The following is a 16667-nucleotide window of genomic DNA, read 5'->3' on the forward strand; positions in this document are numbered from 1 at the left end:
GTGACTCAATGCGATATGCATGTGGATCCCTCCGTTATCATTTTCGGTCACGCCGATTGCCACTTTCTACGGACAAGATAACCACCTCAAAGCGCCATACTCGTTAAGCTTTCAAACCCCATACTCGTTAGGTTTGGGACAAGCAAATAATCTTCGCAAGATTACCCGACATTGCCACTTTCAAAGACTCATGCTTGTGTACGTGTGCAACAAAACAAGACTCATGCATTTAAGACGATCTCTCTATCTCTTAAACTACACAATCACATCTTTACAACTTTGCACAACATTACACAACATGACTTTCAATCCAATATCACACATCAATTAGCATTTATCAATCAATCACATAGTTCATGACATTAACATCTCATAAGGCATCCATGAACATTAGTCATACAAGATTCATCCATAACATACACATATAACTACATGTTATTTTCAATTAACATCATAATTAAATTAAAAAAATGCCAATCAACCCTACTCTATCATGTAGAAAATCTCATTAGCTTCCTAACGCTTCGAACGGCGCATAAAACGGAGTTACGGATCAAAATTTATGGTCTTTACAAAATCTGCTCAAAATTGAACCTCTAGGTCGACGCGAACTCAGTTAAGTCGACTCAAAACTCCTCTAGGTCGACCTAACAGAAGGAAAAATAGATTTTTGACATTCTGGACTGTTTAGGTCGACTCAGATTCTGCATAGGTCGACCCAGGCTGCGTGAAAACTCAGATTTCACCATTTTTCTTCCCTAATCCCCTCATACAACACCCATTAACCCATACACAATCCATACATCATTTGAAAGCAAATTTAGCATACACATAAGGTTCCTAAACATGTTCCTAACCATGGGTCATCCATACAGTACATTAAACATGAACAAATCACAAAATCCAATTGGTTTCACATAAACCCTATCATTTTCTAAATTCATGAAATGGAAGAATAGAAAGCATACACAACATTACCCAATCATATAAACCTATAAGAACTTGGATTCAAACCCTTACCTCTTGAATTTCTCCTTCTAACTTCAAGAAATCTACAATTCCTCTTCTCTTGTTCTTTCTCCTCTCTTCTCTTCTTTTCCCCAAATTGTGTTATCTCTAAAACCCTAGTTTTCCTCTTCTTACTATATTTCTCTTAATGGGCTTAGTTATGTTATTACCCACCCATCCAATTATTAATTAGGCCCAATACATAGTATACTACTAGTAACCTAATTAAACCATAAAACACAACTATGCATATAATTAGATATTTCAATTAATTAGTAATACCACATAATAATTAAATAAACAAATAATTAATAAAACACACAAATAAGCTAATAAATAAAATATCTAATAAAATCGGGCTGTTACAACTCTCCCCCACTTAAAAGATTTTCGTCCTCGAAAATTCTCTTCAAGCAACTAACCCCAAGTACAAATCCTTCATTCAACCTTCAAGTACCTTCTCTTCTAATCTCAAATCACTCCGCGAACTTCTTCAAAATCCAAAAGAAAACTTTGGAGTTTTATCCAAAACAATACTTGACGGAATACCATACAAACACACAATCCTCTCGGTGTACAACTTAGCAAGTCTTTCCATCAATTAATCCATCCTTATCAGAATAAAATGAACACACTTGTCCGTCTATCCATAATAATCCAAATCGCTTCACATTTACTCGACGTTCTCGGCAAACTCGAAACAAAATCCGTAGAAATACGATCCCACTTCCACTCGGGAATAGATAACTGTTGTACCAACTAAACGGTTTCTGGCAAGTCCAACTCAAATACACAATTCTGCTATATCCCTCTTCATACTTCGCCACTAAAATAACTTTCTCAAGTCTTGATACATCTTAGTAGCACCGGGATGAATACTCAAACCACTTCTATGCCCTTCCTCAAGAATTCTCTTTCTTAAATCCATAACATTCGAAATATAAACTCGATCATGACCTTTCATGACTCTAATCTCGTCAATCCAAAAGTGATTACCTTTACCTTGATTAATCAATGTCATCTCGTCAACCAATTGCAATCCAATTTCTGACTCTCTCTAATCTCGTTAAGAACACCAAACATAGGCTTCAACATACTAAGCTTAATGCAAGGAGACGTCGCCTCACAACCAAACTCAACTCTCTAGATTGTTCCAACGATTTCCAACTCTTGGATCCTCAACATAGAAATATGCAATGATTTCCTACTCAATGCATCGGCTACAATGTTCTTTTTTCCAAGATGGTAATTTAAACCAAAATCCTAATCTCTCAAGAATCTAACCATCTTCTTTACTTCATTATCAACTCTTGTAGTCACTACGCGCCTCAATTCTCGATCCAAACAATAATGCTTCTTATGTTCCAAAACAAACACATCGACAAACAACTCCAATGTATACATCGAATAATTCTTCTCATGAACTTAAAATTACCTTGAAGTATAAACTACCATTTGTCGATATCTGCATTAACTCACCTCATCTCGAATCTCAGATCCCAGAAAATTCACATCTTCTAACCAAAACTCGCATTCAGAAGGCTCCACACAAACTTATTCTCTTTCAACATCCATTACACAATCCTTAATGTTCAGTATGTTCATCGTCACTCTTAGAATCAAAACATCCTTAAAACATTGCCTCATTAGGACATTCCTCCTTCTTACTCGACAAAACAAGTGCAACTCTATGACTATACACTTAGACAAATGAACCTCTTCCCAACAACTCTTCAATTCGACTCTTCAACTTCTCCTTAATCGCTTTACACAATACCAATTTAGTAAGAGAAGTTTATCTCGTCCAATACGATCTCGTCTTCTATCAACAATAGATTAAGGGTGATCAAGTCCTCAATTTGTCAATAGACAGTCGACAATCATAATGAAACATAAACCATCGCTACTAAACCATAATAGTGTTCCTTCAGAACTCGCACTCGAAATTGCTTAAAACACCAAGATCCAAAATCCCTCTGAAGATTACAGTTACTTGCTTCAACTCCAAACAATTTATACCAAAATTCTCATCAACTTGCTCTAACAAAATAAACTAAATCAATTCTCAAAATCTCTACCAAAGATACTCAACAGACAATTCAAACACACATAAGAAGTAGAAACAAAACCCATAGCAGGTGTATCAATAACCATACTTCTACGCATATCAGATAACACAAGATTCAACCTCTTAGCACAATCCAAAGAAATAAATGAATACGTTGCATCGGTATCAATAATAGCAATCAAAGGTGTACCATTAATAAAGCACGTACCTTGGATTAGCCTATCATCGGTAGAAGCCTCCGCACCAGACAATGCAAACACTTTCCCTTTCGCTTGTTCCTTCTTTGGCTTGTCACACTTGGTACTAATGTGACCTTTCTCTCCACAGTTGTAGCAAGTCACCCTCGAACCCGCTCTACAATTAGCAACTATGTGGCTTGGCCTGCCACACTTAGAATAAGTAGCAACCTCTTTCTTACACTTAGCAGCACGATGACCTTCAACACCACATTTGAAACACTTAAGTGGAGTAGGAGTCCCTCCCCCACTTAGCTTCTTGCCAAAACCAGATTGTTTCCTCTTGATATCATACGGTCTCCCACTAGATTGTCCTCTTTCTCGTTTCAACTTTAGAAACTCCATTTCTTTCTTCCCACGCACATCCTCTGGAAAATAGTTTTCCAAAAATGTATCACGAAAAAGAGTCCAAGTGACTTCAATACCTTATCGTTCAAATCTCCGCACAATATTACTCCATCAATCGTCAGCTCCTTTCGTCAGCATGTGAGTACCCAACTGCACCTTCTGTACATCCGTACAAATCATGATTTGAAAAATCTTTTCCATTTCTCTCATCCATGCATGTGCTTTGTCCGGTCCATACTTTCCTTCAAAATTCGGTGGATTGCACCTTATGAATTCTCCAAAAGCACATAACTCATCCTTCCCTCCATAACCGGCATTCACTTGCGGCACTTGTCCAATCGCACCAGTCCTCCTCATTACCGCCTCAACATTAATGTCACCATTCCTTCCTGCAGCCATTGTCCTAAGACATCCAACAACCGACAAACAAACAGTATTGATCGTGTCAGATACACAAATCCAATACAAAAAGGGATAGGAAAACATAAATGACCTGGCCAACTGACCGACCGTGCTCTGATACCACTATGTAACACCCCCAACTCTATACTAAACAAATAAGGCATACATTTGCGTAAATCAGAGTAAAGAAGCATGCATCTCACGAGGGCGTTACACATATTTCAAAATAAAACAAACATTTTATCTTTAAACATGTAATGGTCATTTCCAAATAACACGGGATTTAAAACAACATGCAAATCACAGCGGAATAATCATCTCATCAAATAAATGGTAAAGTCGAATGATTCCCATACATCATCCACCATATCTCAACATCTCGGCTCAAGGCCATTCATCAACAAAATAATGTATTCAAATACGAAATACAGTACAAGTAAACAAATATCTTATAACAACGAGTCATAAAATATAAACCCAACCCCATGTGTTACATATGACCAGAGCACAAGTGACTACTTAGTCACGACACCTTACAAAGATCTAAATCTCTAAGCTAAGCCTCCTTCGAAGCATCAATATCCACGAAACCTGCACGTTACCAACAAAGGATAACATTCAAACAGAAGGGCGAGAATTCAACTTCTTATAGATAAACATAATATGGGAAATGTAAGACACAACAAGAATACATTTCAAGAATTCATCACTCTTCACATAAACATGCATCATATGCAATTAATCAAGATTCACATATTCATGTTATACTACTTAGCTCATTCAATTCCACATAATCCAACATGATTTCTAAACAATGTACATAATCATGTTTCACCAACATGTGGATTCTAAGTACATATCATTTTCGACAACATTCACGAAGTAACAATTGAATTCAAACATAACCATATTCTAAATATATAAGTTATCATCACATAATCACATATACATGTTTTTCCAAATATATAGTCATGTATAAGATTCACCGATATATCGCAAGTATGAACATATATCACCAAATGCGCATATTTATCTCTATCCCATTTCACAAAACATCATAGAATATATTTACATCATTGGAATCGTATCATTAATACTACAAGTATACATGTAACCACCTCTCTTACACATGTATCATCCTCAATCAAACATGATTCACATATCCACACATATATACATATATCATTAGTACATATAAATTCACATCTACATCACATATGTTTCAATCACATATATCACATTCATAACACAACAACTAATTCATATCAAATGAATCACAAATCCACATATATGCATATCCACCAACATCATTCCACACAATTCATATCACATAAATCACACCAACAACAACATTTCACACCGACACGTGCGACTCAAGTGTGACTCAATGCGATATGCATGTGGATCCCTCCGTTATCATTTTCGGTCACGCCGATTGCCACTTTCTACGGACAAGATAACCACCTCAAAGCCCCATACTCGTTAAGCTTTCAAACCCCATACTCGTTAGGTTTGGGACAAGCAAATAATCTTCGCAAGATTACCCGACATTGCCACTGTGGACCTCCGTTTTTTTCGGGCCATACCTCTGAGCGTGAGAGATACGTGAACTGACTCTTTTTTATCGCTTATGCTTTCGCATTTTTGAAAATTCACAGAGTCGCCACCGACCTTTTATTTTATCCAATTAAGGAAAGGTTTATAAAAGAAACAGAAAAAAGACCTTTAAGAAATTCTGGGTAAGGGGGTAGGTTATACAAAGGGAAGGTGTTAGCACCCTTTGTATCCATGGTTATCCATGGGCTCTTAAGTTTGTTTAGCTCACTTGTTTTTCGATTACTTTTCAATTGCTTTAGAATGCTCATATGTGGTTTCAAATACCTTTGTAAATTGAATTTTGTAATGATCCTTGTGCGGATGTATACAAAAATGTTTGTTTATCTTTCGAAAGATGTTTTGAAAAGAACGTTAACTTTGTAATGATCCGTGTTTGGATGTATACAAAGTATTGTCTTTTTGGAAAGTTTTGTTTTGAAAAACAACAGTGTATGAGAATTTTGTTTGTTTTGATTTGAGCAAGCAAACTAGGAGGTCTACCCTGAGTTGTAAGGTCTTTATCCTTATTTCCTTTAAAAATCTATCCTTTCACCGGATACAAACAAAAGGTTCGATTTTGTACTCGAAACAGTAGAATTTTGACTTTGATTTTGAAAAGAATGAGAAGGGATTACCTTAAGAGGTGCAAGTGTGATTTGTGTTTGAATTCAGATATTTTATCTTTTGGAGTTAGTGATCTAACGGTTCAATTTTATCTTTGACATACACGCAGTTTATATTTGCTGGAAATTAAAATGCGGAAATGTAAAGTGCGGAAAGTAAATCTACGCTATTACATCGATTGTGCAGGAAATGTAAACTAGCCTATTTACATGAATTTGACATCCTATACATTTATCTAGGAATTTTAAATTGCAGGAAAAATAAAAGGCATATTTTTGGATTTTTTATGATTGATTTTAATTATAATTAATGCATGATTAATTAAATTAAAATGAAGAAAAAAAGATGAAAATATATTTAAACCTAGAAATTAAGTTTAAAATATGTACAAAATATTTGTCAATTAATTTTAAAACAAAACTAATTTTTTTGGAATTTTTGAACTTGATTTGAAATTGATTAAGCTAATTAATACATAATTATACAAATAATTATACAAATAATTAAAACTCAAAGAGGAAATTATTCAAAATATGTACAAAATTAGTTTATAATATATAAACAATATTTTATATAAAGAACAATTTTTTTATGATTTTTGATTGGTTAGAATAATTAAAAAGCAAATATATAAATATATACTAATTAATTATGCAAAATATTAAAATTTTGAAGAAAAATAAAATATTTTTATTTCAGAAAATAATATATTATTTTAGAAGTCTAAAAATATTTTTTGTGTATTTTTTGGATTTTTAAAACTATTTTTAATTAATTTTGCAAAGAAATTAAAATAAAATAGAAAATAAAAGGATACTGATCAGATGTGGAAATTCATGAGGGAACATGGTAAGGATGAGTGTTCTGGAACGTTGGATGAGCTGGCAAGTGGATCAGAAGGTGATTAAAGTGGGGGACCATCGCACGTGGTACACCTGCAAAACACTGAATCCAAGATCAGTTTAAAAAACACGCGCGCGCCCTCCAGCCAATCAGAGGACGCCACGCATCATCTTCTTCCTCAGGATGGGTCTTTTACACCTTTCAATTGCAGGTGGTGTAAAAACTCCAACCTTTTACACCTGTTGAAAATAACGAATGCAAGCAAACATTAATATAAATTTGGCGCGATGCCATGGTTCAATTCGTCTTGTTCATGCGAGTTTGAAGGTACTACTTAGAGTTCATAATTTTGCATGGATCGTAAAACCCCAAATTTAAAGGTTCGAACCCTAAAATGGTGATCCTTCGTATAGGCGTCCAAACTTCAATTAAGTTTCCAGAAACGATTAGGACCTCAAATCAAACACAAATATATGTCTACATCTTGCTAAACATGCATGGATTATGAGATATAAGTTAGTTTTAGTTTGAACAAACCGTGGCCTAGGTAGCTCGATTTATGAGGTTTCAGGACTTGGAAATGATTGAGATATGTTCAGTAATGCTTGAGGAAGGTGTTTAAGTGTTTAGTTTATATTGAAAATGTATTAAACTAAAAATTCGAATTTGAAATTTCTTTGAAAAGTTTAAGTGGTTACAAGCATGGTACAAGCATAAGAATGGCTCTGATTTCTGTCTCCCTTGATTGTGAAGTGTTATAGCCTTTATATAGACTATGTTGTGCTTAGAATTGAAGCCAAGAAGCATCTAGTTGCCTTTGTGGAATTCTTGATTTTTTTATATTAAAAACCTTTGAATTATTGACCAAGTCTTCTTCTCTTCAATGCTCTTGCCTTGCTCTTCAATTCTCTGCAGAAAATTAGAGATTCCTTGGGTGAGTCATGCTTGGATTGTAAGCTACCCATTATCCATTCATTTTCCTTTTAATTTAATCTTAAAATAAGATAAAATTAAGAAAAAAATGGATAAAAAAAAGGTGTGGGCCTTGTCTTGGTCGTGGGAGGCCCATAATATTATGGAAATGATGTTTGAACCATGAAAACTTGGCCCCATTTGGAAAAAATACATTTTTGAGCAATGTTGATTTCATGCATTTTCCCAAAATTTAGCCAACTTCAACAAGATGTAAATCCCTCAATTTTTGTCATATGAAGGAGATCTTGCACTTTTTGGAAACCTCAAAGAGTCCTCTAACCAATGCCTTTGGTCTCATGTCAAAATGATTTTTGATGCTCCTTGTGTGTCCTTTTGAAAAAAGTGTCTTTTTGTTGAATTTGAAAATGACCTGTAATGTCTTTGGTCATATTTTTCAAATGGTGAATGCAATGACCATGGGATCAATTGCATTTGAAAGATAATGGAATTTCCTTCAAAATGAGCTTTGGTTTGAATTTTTTGGATGAAGGATGAGAGAGTTATGACCAGTCAAAGTTGAGTTGACTTTTCAGGCAAAACCCCTAATTTTGAATCTTAGGGTTTTGTTGATTTTTGATCTTTCCTTGATGAACTATGATCATCCAATGATCAAATGATGAATCCTTTGACAAAATATGGACTTTGACAAAAAATTTCATTTTTGACTGTCTGTTGACTTTTTTGGTCAAACGGGTCGTCTGTTGACTGTTTGAGCTGCTGACGGTGCGTCTGAGTGAATTGAAGTTTGAAAATTTGTATGATGGTACTTTGAGATATATGGATGTGCATGAAATCCATTTGAGGTCTCAAAATCTTGTTTCTCCTGTAAAAACAAGAAAACCCTAGTCAGGGACTGTTTGTGTAGGAGACAGTTAAGCGTACCTGATTTTTGTGCAGTGTTGAGTCTCTGCTAATCGCGTGATATTCAGAAGACTTCTGGAACAAAAATCTTGGAATTTTGAATTGTGAAAGATTGATTTGATTGATGGTACAAAACACTGAGAATTGTACTGCCAGCAGTTTGGCTGTCAACTGACTGTTCAGGTATTGATGTAGCAGTTAGAATGAAAAATCAACAGTCAAAGTTAATTTTCTTTTGTTGTTTTTGTTTTATGTGAAAAATGAAAGTTTATTTACATGACTTGTTAAAAAAAAACAGACATAATAAATAACTAATATTTACTGTACGCGGGCAAAATTACCGATAATAACCCTGAAAATCATTTAATGCCCAGAAAAATGAATATTTGACTGGCAGAAAACACACAAAATATTATCTGAGTAATTAAGCAATATTATGACAAATAGTACAACATTTAATACTGACAGTACAAATATTACATACTATATTGAACAGTACGAATAAACAGTACATTTAAGAAATAAGAAATACGGCAAATTTTAAGAATGACGATTGATAACCCATGCTACAAATAGTAACATGTAGATGATTGGGAGCATGAGCATCCCAGGTCCACAGTGTTCCGGGCTATGCAGACAGAAGAAAGACATGATCACCGTAGCAATGGTGATGATCATAAGAAAACACGTTTCCCACCGCTTCGCCATTTTGTCGGGGAAGAAGAAAGGATGGATTATGAAGTAGAAATTTGAGAGATGAATTAGAATTTGATGTGAGATTTTTAAGAGAAAATGAGAGGTATTTATAGAATGGAAAGAAGGATAGAGACGTTGGGGAATGATGTGATTCCGTACAAAAGGAAAATTTGAGTGGAAGTAAGATTTGAAAGAAAGTGTATGATAGTGTTGGGAAAAAGAGAGATGTAGAGAATAAAGTTAGGATTTGATTTTTTGGAAAAGAGATTTGAAAAGATTTTTGAAAATAATGGAATATAATACAAAAATTAGTGGGAAACAAAAGATAATAATAATCTACTTATTACCAGTACAGTCTGAGTTTCCTGATTCTGCGCCTGCAAAAAGATTTAACTCTGTACCAATTGTGTCAGTACTATTTATCTGTAAATAAATAAATAGCATGTGTGAAGTAATAAACAGTATTTGGCGTTTGCGTAAGAATAAATTCAACTGCAAGCAAAATTACTGTATAAGAAAAATTCTAAAAACTAAGTATTTCATATGTCAGGATATTTGTTGAAATAAAAATCCATGATTATATGAGACTCTTAATTTTCAGATTGGAGTTTTCTTGAAAAAAGATGCGGGCAAATTTTGGGGTATAACAGCCACTTTCAAAGACTCATGCTTGTGTACGTGTGCAACAAAACAAGACTCATACATTTAAGACGATCTCTCTATCTCTTAAACTACACAATCACATCTTTACAACTTTGCACAACATTACACAACATGACTTTCAATCCAATATCACACATCAATTAGCATTTATCAATCAATCACATAGTTCATGACATTAACATCTCATAAGGCATCCATGAACATTAGTCATACAAGATTCATCCATAACATACACATATAACTACATGTTATTTTCAATTAACATCATAATTAAATTAAACAAATGCCAATCAACCCTACTCTATCATGTAGAAAATCTCATTAGCTTCCTAACGCTTCGAACGGCGCATAAAACGGAGTTACGGATCAAAATTTATGGTCTTTACAAAATATGCTCAAAATTGAACCTCTAGGTCGACGCGAACTCAGTTAAGTCGACTCAAAACTCCTCTAGGTCGACCTAACAGAAGGAAAAATAGATTTTTGACATTCTGGACTGTTTAGGTCGACTCAGATTCTGCATAGGTTGACCCAGGCTGCGTGAAAACTCAGATTTCACCATTTTTCTTCCCTAATCCCCTCATACAACACCCATTAACCCATACACAATCCATACATCATTTGAAAGCAAATTTAGCATACATATAAGGTTCCTAAACATGTTCCTAACCATGGGTCATCCATACAGTACATTAAACATGAACAAATCACAAAATCCAATTGGTTTCACATAAACCCTATCATTTTCTAAATTCATGAAATGGAAGAATAGAAAGCATACACAACATTACCCAATCATATAAACCTATAAGAACTTGGATTCAAACCCTTACCTCTTGAATTTCTCCTTCTAACTTCAAGAAATCTACAATTCCTCTTCTCTTGTTCTTTCTCCTCTCTTCTCTTCTTTTCCCCAAATTGTGTTATCTCTAAAACCCTAGTTTTCCTCTTCTTACTATATTTCTCTTAATGGGCTTAGTTATGTTATTACCCACCCATCCAATTATTAATTAGGCCCAATACATAGTATACTACTAATAACCTAATTAAACCATAAAACACAACTATGCATATAATTAGATATTTCAATTAATTAGTAATACCACATAATAATTAAATAAACAAATAATTAATAAAACACACAAATAAGCTAATAAATAAAATATCTAATAAAATCGGGCTGTTACAGTGACCGTTTTTCCGTTGCTAAAATGATACTAAATGTCTATGTTACACGTCATTTGCCACCTAAGCAGACATTAACGTTGTTACTACCATCTGGACGGAAAAGGATTAACTTGATACGTTCTGAAAAATTAAGGGATCAAAGTGGTCTTTTTAAAAATTAAGGGACCAACTTGGACCCCAAGTACAAGATAAAGGATGAAAAGGAGTATTTTGGCTTAATTTAAAATAGTAAAGCAAACTTCTTTTCATTTGGACAAATAACATGTCTAAATAAAGGGAAGGTCAATGCAATAACATATAAGGTTCAAATCATAATAAGTACCAAGACTTTAATGATAAAAAATTGGAAGGGTTATATTAAAACCGTTAAAAAGCAACAATATGCATACCATAATAGCAAATGGATACATAAAAAATTGAAATTACATAAAAATGTTTATACCTTTCTAAATATTTTACCACAATAATGAGTGTGAGTAGCAGGAAGAGTTTCAACATATGACATATATCATGAGTTCTAAGTTGACATTAGATATTTTCTATCATATTTATTAATATAATAGTTAACAAATTTGAAGAAAGCTCAAATTTTAATATCAATATAGAAGATGTTAAGAAATATGGTTGGGCCTAACTCATCCCTACAAAACCGGCTTGTAGGGTGAGGATTGCCCCCACTTATAAGCACATGTTCAGGCTATATATTATCCGATATAGGACTCTTAACACACTCCCTCATGTCCAGGACTAGACAACTAGAGCGTGGAAATAAATGGTGGGTGGCCCGATAGCGGAAACCATACTAGGTGGCCCACCGAATCTTAAACGAAGCTCTGATACCATGATAAGAAATGTGGTTGGACGTAACTCATCCCTACACCTCCGGCTTGTAGGGTGAGGATTGCCCCCACTTATAAGCACATGTTCAGGTCATATATTGTCCGATGTAGGACTCTCAACATGTTAAATATGCTTGGATCGCAACCCCAAAAGCTAGCTCAAGAGTTGAGGTTGCTCTCACATATTTATACACCCAACAGTCCGGGAGCCTAAGAAATGTGGGACTTCAAACAAACTCTAACAAAAACAAATATCAACTTCAACACCCACCCTCACGCCTAGCGTGTAGGCCTGGGTCAAATGCCCACATTGTAGTCCTTAACCTAGTTCTGGTACCATGTAAAATATACTTGGATCTCAACCCCAAAAGCTAGCTCAAGAGGTGAGGTTGCCCTCACATATTTATACACCCAACACTCCGAGAACCTAAGCAATGTGGAACTTCAAACAAACTCTAACAAACACAAATACCCACTTCAACAGGAGATAACCATGTTATAGAAAATGGTCATCTCCTACATAAAATAACTATGTATATAAAAACCGTAGAACCATCGGGAAATAAATTAAAAATTAAAAAAATAATATATCACTAGCAAGGGAACCATGCAAAAACAATCCTAACTTGCAGTGTTGATGATTAAAGAATAAAATAGAAGCAATTCCAGCTCTTGAAGAAACACATGCATAATCGAAGAGGTTTTGTTAGTCCACATAAATGGATGATATTTGTCATACCAAACGGATTCTGAAATCATAAAAAATGTGTGAAAATTCTAGTAACACACGGTCAATATCTTACTGGATGTTATGACATCCACAATAACACAGAATAATACTTTAAGACAGAAAAGCATGAAATAGTAAAGAACACAGATGACTGTTTACCCAGTTCGGTGTACAACAACACCTACTCTGGGGGCTACCAAGCCAGGGAGGAAATCCACTATAAGCAGTATTAATTCAGAGCTAAACTCCCCCATTTACAACTCTTCACTTAAGACCTACCCAATGTAATTTCAATCTAGTGCTAGACCTAAGTTCCCACTCACTCCCCCTCAATCACAGTAGTGATAACAACAATAAAAATAAAAAGGAGATGAAGACACACTTCAAACAAATCTTGATCTTGCTTACAAGCTTCAATCAAGGGACACAACACTCATGCTTAAAAGTTTAGAGTGACAAAACAAACAACTCAAAAACACCTTAATCCAATACAATCATCAATGTAATAATTGCTTGGATCACAAGTAACACTAAAACACGAACACCCGATGGAAACACAGAGAGTACAATAATCTTCACGCTCAAAAACTCTGCCTCTGAAAGTAGGACTTGCAATCTTCTTATAGGCAGCAGGCAAAAGGACTTGGGCCTTCCAAACATAAATTAGGGTTAACCAAGTTAACCTAATGTCCACATCATCAGGGTGTTTACATATGCTGTAGTATGAGATATTTTAGCACAAATCATACATCACAAAATATATAGTTTCCTAAATAGTAGCCTGAGATAAATAAGGAAACATAACAACTAAAAAGTAACTGCTATTGCTGTCAGACACTGATGTCATGACATCGAGCATGACATCCAACGAAAACCTATATTAGCTCAACCATACAATCCTGCACAATTCCATACACAGTGTAACATGACATTAGTCAAGATATCACACACACACATGAATGTTTTACCATAAAATGCAGCCAATTTAAAAGCATCTACAATCTCCCCCTTTGGCAAATTTTTTACTAAAACAATCTGTCACCACATTATCAGAGATTCTTTGCAGCAGAAAAAAACAAACACACAACATACAACCAGAGCACACAACCAGTCAAAACCACACCTACAGGAATAGCTAATACAACTTCAACTACCATCAAGCAAACATCAAGTATACTACACCAACAGCACATCACACACTTCCTCATGCAACAACACTACTAACTACAGAAATAAACTGTAGAAGCAGACCTCCTGAATACAACTTCATTTAACAGTACCAAAATTTTTTGTTGTCCTGGGGTGACATTACACTTCTACTCCCCCTTTTTGCCAGAAATGTTGCCAAAGCAACCTCAATATTCAATTAAGTACAGGCCAGACATAAACCAAAAATATACTGAAAATATTAAAATCCATAAAAAGCATCACCAGAAACAGCTGTTTCAGCCTTCAGGCTCAGAGGTGCTGAGTTCATCAGTGCCATCATGAGGACTGGCTTCTTTCTCAATCTCTCTATCTGATTCACCTTCCTCTTCACCCTGTTCATCCATATCAGTATCAGCAAACTTAGCTCCTCCATCCATCTCAAGGGAGCTGATCAATATTTCAAGATCCAGTTTTCTGGACTCTAGCTCCTTACATATTTCCCTGAGAATTGCATATTTTATGCTAAGCTTGCTTGCATAAAGTTTTCCTTTCAGGGGCCAGGATTACACCTTCTTAGCCGTGATAACCTCACATATTTTGTTGTCAGTCACTTTCAGCTCGGGTTGAGCTTCATCAGATCTTCCAAGAAAGTTATTGATAACAGTGGAGGAGAAGGTAACACATTTTCCTCTGACATATATTTTTCTAAAATCCTTTGATTTTCTATCAGCACAGTTTTCTGATAAATTCACAATGAACTCTTTAACCAGCATTTCATAACATGTAGGCACATAGACAACAATTTTCAATAGTCCAGCTTCATGAAATAGGTCCATGATTTCTTTATTCTCAAGGACATTCTTAGCCAACTCCCTTTCCAAAGCTAACCTCTTGTGGTAAACATATTTCCACCTGTTGACACTGGAAGGATAATGAAAAGAGATATTATCAATGGGTACCTCAGGAACACTAGCAGCCAGCTTGCTAGTTGTTGGTTTCTTCCTTAGTGGAATTTCTTGAGCATCAACATCAACATCGGAGTCAGAGTCAACTATAGCTTGAGCCTTCCTTTTCTTGGGAATAACTTTGCTCCAGGATTTGGTTGGACCAACAGAAACACTTTGAGACACAACTCTGCTCTTTATGGGACCTGTAGAGGTACTTTTCTTCCTGATAAAGTCAGTAGAGGGACCTCTAGAAGTAACCTTACTCTTTGGAGAACTTTGTACAACAGCCTTTCCTTTTCTCATAGTCATAAGCCTCTTAGTTAAGCCAGGGTTCACAGCAGCTACCAGATCATTATTAGAAAAGTCATCAAGATCCATAACATGTGAGACTGTTCTTGTAGCAGTACATGTACCAGCATCAGCACCAATATTCCCAATGTCATTGACATCCTTTATGACATCACCTTAAGGAGTGTGTGCATCATTATCAATAATGTGGACATCATCATCATTAGAGGGCTTTCCTATGATGTCTTCCTTAGGTACACCAGCGGGTTAAGGGTTCTGAGGGGGTTCATGGATCACAGTTTGGAGAGGTACATATATCCCAGGTACTTGATGTTGTTCATCCAAGATACGAGTGACAATTTTAGCAATGGCTTTGTGAATATACCTTGATCCTTCCTTTGTTAAATCCTCACGAGGAGTGGAAGATGAGGGATTGGTGGTTCTGCCGCGAACATCCTCCTTTGGTTTCCGTACATGTGGAGTGCGTAGTTTCCCTACCTTCGTTTCATCAACATGCACCATTCTCAAAGGTGCAACATTCAGAACCTCATTAGGGTTAGTCATATCAGTGCTTGTAGCAGTGTCATGCACATTGAGAGGATACCCTTCTTTGGGAGAGAAGGAAGACGATTGTTGAGACATCTTGATGAAGAGAGTGAATCTTGAGCAATACTCGGTGGAGGAAGAGCAACTAGAGAGCACACGATAGTTGTTGTAGAAAGACGGCAACTGAAGAATCCTTTTGAAAACTAGGGGAACCTTTATATAAAATCCAATTTTGGAAAATTTCAAATATTGACTATTTAAAAAACCCAAAATAAATTCCCCAAATAACATTAATTGCTATAATTCTTCATGGGGGCAAATGCCTATTTCTCCCTCTAACTCTCCAACTTGATTTACATCTAAGCCCTTTGTGAAAATATTAGCAAACTCTAGATCAGTGACCATATGCTTCATTGTAATATTTTGTCCTCCACAAAATCTTTGATGAAGAGATGTCTAATGATGTTGCAGAACATTGTTACGACATCCTCCTTGACATTATGTTTAGATAAACCTTGTTGTATCCACCTTAATTTAGACCAGTCTAAGCCTTTTGTTTGAATCACACCCATCATCAGATTTACAACTTCATTTGTGATAAGAAAAATCATGCTCTCCTTGCTTTATTGATTTCCCAGGTTGATTTGTGAAGCATTTGCT

General features: G+C 35.3%; 1 protein-coding gene across 1 annotated transcript; it reads right to left on the minus strand.

Moving 5' to 3' along the window:
- Window positions 1-14522: 14522 nt before the first annotated feature.
- Window positions 14523-16421, minus strand: LOC131613721 (uncharacterized). The gene is made up of 4 exons (XM_058885368.1): window positions 16365-16421; window positions 15774-16220; window positions 14794-15623; window positions 14523-14727 (listed from the first exon to the last, which is right to left on the minus strand). Exons 1-4 carry the CDS (start codon window positions 16419-16421, stop codon window positions 14523-14525), a joined length of 1539 nt encoding a protein of 512 aa, XP_058741351.1.
- Window positions 16422-16667: the final 246 nt, after the last annotated feature.

Source organism: Vicia villosa, linkage group LG6 (assembly GCF_029867415.1).
Source record: "Vicia villosa cultivar HV-30 ecotype Madison, WI linkage group LG6, Vvil1.0, whole genome shotgun sequence".
Lineage (NCBI taxonomy): Eukaryota > Viridiplantae > Streptophyta > Magnoliopsida > Fabales > Fabaceae > Vicia > Vicia villosa.

Excerpts from the sequence above, each read along its gene's own strand:
- LOC131613721 (XM_058885368.1), bottom strand. The coding sequence starts at position 16,421 with ATGAAGCATATGGTCACTGATCTAGAGTTTGCTAATATTTTCACAAAG. Across the intron at positions 15,624-15,773 it reads ATCAAGTACCTGGGATATAT|GATGTCAATGACATTGGGAA; the intron begins GTACCTCTCCAA and ends GATGTCATAAAG. Across the intron at positions 14,728-14,793 it reads GTTATCACGGCTAAGAAGGT|GGAAATATGTAAGGAGCTAG; the intron begins GTAATCCTGGCC and ends TGCAATTCTCAG.